Here is a 3,507-nt window from a genome sequence, read left to right as displayed (position 1 = left end):
TTGAGTTGAAATCCAGAGGAAAAGCAGAATAATACAGCAGACAGTGTCCTTTTCTTCTTTGCAGCTGATCAGTCTCTTTCTTTAAAATAATAATATATCAAGAAAGGTCAAAAGGATATTTTTGTAAAATCCTCAGATATCTCTCCAGATTTGCATCAGTAGTTGCCTCCAAAGGGAAAAAAAAAGATTTTGTAGATTCTGGTCATTGAGATTGTGTCAATAATAAAGGAGCACATCTTTAAGGTACATGTCCCAAACAAAGATGGAGGCATACTGCAGGCGGAAAGACTTGGATCAGATGCAAAAAAAGCAAAAAGAAACATGTTTTGATTATATAATCCTAAAACCAGAGAGAGGCGCGTCATTGGCAGCTCAGGTAGCCCAGTCTTCTGCAGAGGATCTCGAAGATCTCGGCTATGCAGAGCACTATGGTGATGACGGTGAAGGTGTACATGGCGCTGAGAAAGATGGTCTTTTCGAAGTGCTCGGGCACCATGCACTTGGAGATGTGGAACCTCCTGTCCAGGGCGCTGGCGTCACACATGTAGATGGGGTGCACCTGGAAGCCGAACAGGTGGCTCTGCAGCCAGAATGCTATCACCTCCAGGACGATCCGCAGCAGGACAGAGATGATGTAGAAGACAGTGTAGATGGGCCGCAGGAGGATGTCCTCCTGGTCGATGTTCTTGCAGGCTGCATAGAGGTGGAACACAGCTCCCGGGACCAGCACCGTCACCAGCTGCAGTGCCCAGAACACCTGCAACCGGCCACAAGTTCCTGCTTTACCTCCTCGCACAAACGCCAGCGGACCACACTTGTGACGGCACAGTAGCTTTGCTGAACATAAAAACAAACTAGCGTACTGTCTGGTAACATCTGACGTTCAGCAGAGCACACCATACATATTACAAATGAAAAACTCAGGCAGGAGAGAGAAAATAAAACTACCGTTAAAAACCATAATGCATCTCTCACTGCCTTGCATTCAGTCAGTAACCTGTAGCCTAAGGAGTGGTTAGGAGGTGCTGATACAGAGGTGCCCAGAGGAATCCTAGCTAACGTAAGCTCCTCCTTCCACAGTGGGATAAATCCATCTGTGTTCCATTGCTCATGCTTGAACTAGCCAAGGAATGATAATTAATAAGATGTGTTTAATAAACTAATACAGACTGGGACAGGAGATATAAAACAAACAAAAATATACATTTACTCTTCCCTGCATCATCGATCCAAATTCTGTCGGCTTCATATTACCATGATATTAGTTTTCAGCTTCTATAGGTGATCACTTCATTTCTACTTTTGTTGTTAACCCTATCTATTCAATCTAATATAACTCTGGTTGCAAATTGTAGACTTTTTCATTTCCTACATAATATTTGTCATCAGGTTTTGCAATGTATTGCAAAGTATTCAAACAGACTTCAGGACTTCAGGCTGAATCTTGGCTTTGTTGTTTTAGGCTGTCTTTTACACATGATGCCCATTTTATCTTCAGTCTTCATGACGTCTGTATTACTCACCTGAGGTGTTATTGGCCTGAACTGGTTGTAGCAATATAGGTTCAACTCTCTCCTGTCTGGATCACAGCTAAAGTGGAGCGCTTCGTTTCCGTAAACTGCAAATCCCAGCACTCCAAGAAAGAACATTCGCACAGAGCCAAAGAACAGGGTGTGGAACTGTCCAATCACGGTGGGAGGCCTCAGCTGGAACAGAAAAAAAAAACGAGATAAAAGAAAGGAGGCTATAAAAAGTAGACAGAAATGGGAGGCCATCAAGTGAACAAGTTTACCAAAATGAAGACAAGCACAGTAGGCCTACCCACATCAACATTCACAGCAGTTCAATTTTCAAAGACCAACTGATACCTGCAGTCCTCTCTCTGTGTATATGTAAACTTCCATTATTATTGAACAACACTTTCTATTAAAAAAGCTTTCCAGACACAATTTTTTCTATAAAGAAACACTGATGTAATGCATAATAATTTTTTTCAGCAATTTTTCAAGTTTTTCTAGATGATACATAAACTGGTGGCTTAGACTCATGAATCTTTTTTAATGCCATGAACAGAAACAGCTAATTCAACATAATTTTACTGGTATTTTTACTGTAACTGTTTTGCTGTTATTTTTCTGCCTGTGCTATGTTCCTGACCTTTCTAATACTGAACTGACGTTTGTGATGTGGCCGCCTGAAAACATGTAACTCCTCCCCAGACCCCCCAGGACAGATTCCTCTTACAGGCCGGCCGCATGCCTTCCTACTTACACATCCTTCATAGAAGTTCTTAATGTAGTTTAAAGACATGGCGGGGCGGCTGTCCTTCAGGTAGAGTCTCACATTGGCGCGAATCCTTCATTGCCTGTCTGCTGGCATCGGGCAAACTCTCCCTATAATTCCGCTGCTCCTAACGACCCTTTGCTGTGGAAAGGCCTGGTCAATGCATATTTCTCTTTTATCCACTTTGCCTTCATCAATTTACTCGCCCCGGTCCAAAAAAAAAGGCAACAAAAACGGAAAAACAAAGGCGTGGGGCATGTGGCCCTGCTGTAATCCCCCGCTGAACTCTGTCAGCAAAAAAAACAACTCTCCCACAGAACAATGGAGGCGAGAAGGCATGCGACCGCGCACAGTGCAGAGGTGGCACTTACTGAAAACATATCGATTATGCGGAAGAAAAACACACATAAAAAAAAATGTGTGTTAAATGCCAATAGGGTATTTCAGGCTTTCAACACAAAAATTTTAGCACTTTTTCTGAATATAATAAACACAAAATTATGTTATACTAAAGTTTGCCCCAGGGGAAAAGACTGCAAGGTCAGATTCAATCATCATAAATACCCACCTTTAGACTAAATGTGTGACAAAAAAAACAGATCTTTCAAATAGTTTTGCTGATTTTTAGACAACACTATCTGGCAAAGGCAGAAGAGAAAAGTAAGTTCTTGTTGGTTACATGAACAGAGCACATATCGTGCACACATGGAGAATACCAGTTGAAGATGGATCACAAAGACACCACCGCCTCCCTGCCCTCAAACTGTAAACCACAAATCACGCAAGTGTCCACAGCAGAAAACAGGTTCCATTAACTGAAATGTAATGACACCGAAATAAGATTTAAAAACAAAAAAACAAAAAAAAACAAAAGGTCACGCACCAACTGTAAACTGGGCGGAGAGTTGTTTGTTCGCCCCATTCAACCGGAGAGTGTGGCTGTCGTCCTCCTGAACTGCGAGGGAGAGCAGGGACCGGCGAGCACCATGCCGCTCCGAGAAGGCCTGACACTCCAGAGAGGCGAAGCGGCGAACCCAAAAGCGTCCGCCAGGCCCGCCACCAAGCACAGGGGGGTAACCAGAATTATAGATGGAGGCGCTAATTACCTAAATAAAGACAACAAAGGGCCCCGGGTGCATTCAGCCAGTGAGCATACGGGCCACTGTGACGCAGACACTCACCCCAGCCTGGGCTGGTCAATGGGGCAGCAGAGACACGGTGTGT

General features: G+C 43.7%; 1 protein-coding gene across 1 annotated transcript; it reads right to left on the bottom strand.

Moving 5' to 3' along the window:
• Positions 1-361: 361 nt before the first annotated feature.
• On the bottom strand, positions 362-2,310 carry LOC118786517 (gap junction epsilon-1 protein-like). Its single transcript, XM_036541602.1, has 3 exons — positions 2,272-2,310; positions 1,524-1,706; positions 362-757 (listed from the first exon to the last, which is right to left on the bottom strand). Exons 1-3 carry the CDS (start codon positions 2,308-2,310, stop codon positions 362-364), a joined length of 618 nt encoding a protein of 205 aa, XP_036397495.1.
• Between the last annotated feature and the right edge of the window lie 1,197 nt (positions 2,311-3,507).

The sequence above is a fragment of the Megalops cyprinoides genome, chromosome 12, assembly GCF_013368585.1.
Source record: "Megalops cyprinoides isolate fMegCyp1 chromosome 12, fMegCyp1.pri, whole genome shotgun sequence".
Classification (NCBI taxonomy): Eukaryota; Metazoa; Chordata; class Actinopteri; order Elopiformes; family Megalopidae; genus Megalops; species Megalops cyprinoides.
This window is presented reverse-complemented; position numbering and strand designations above follow the sequence as displayed.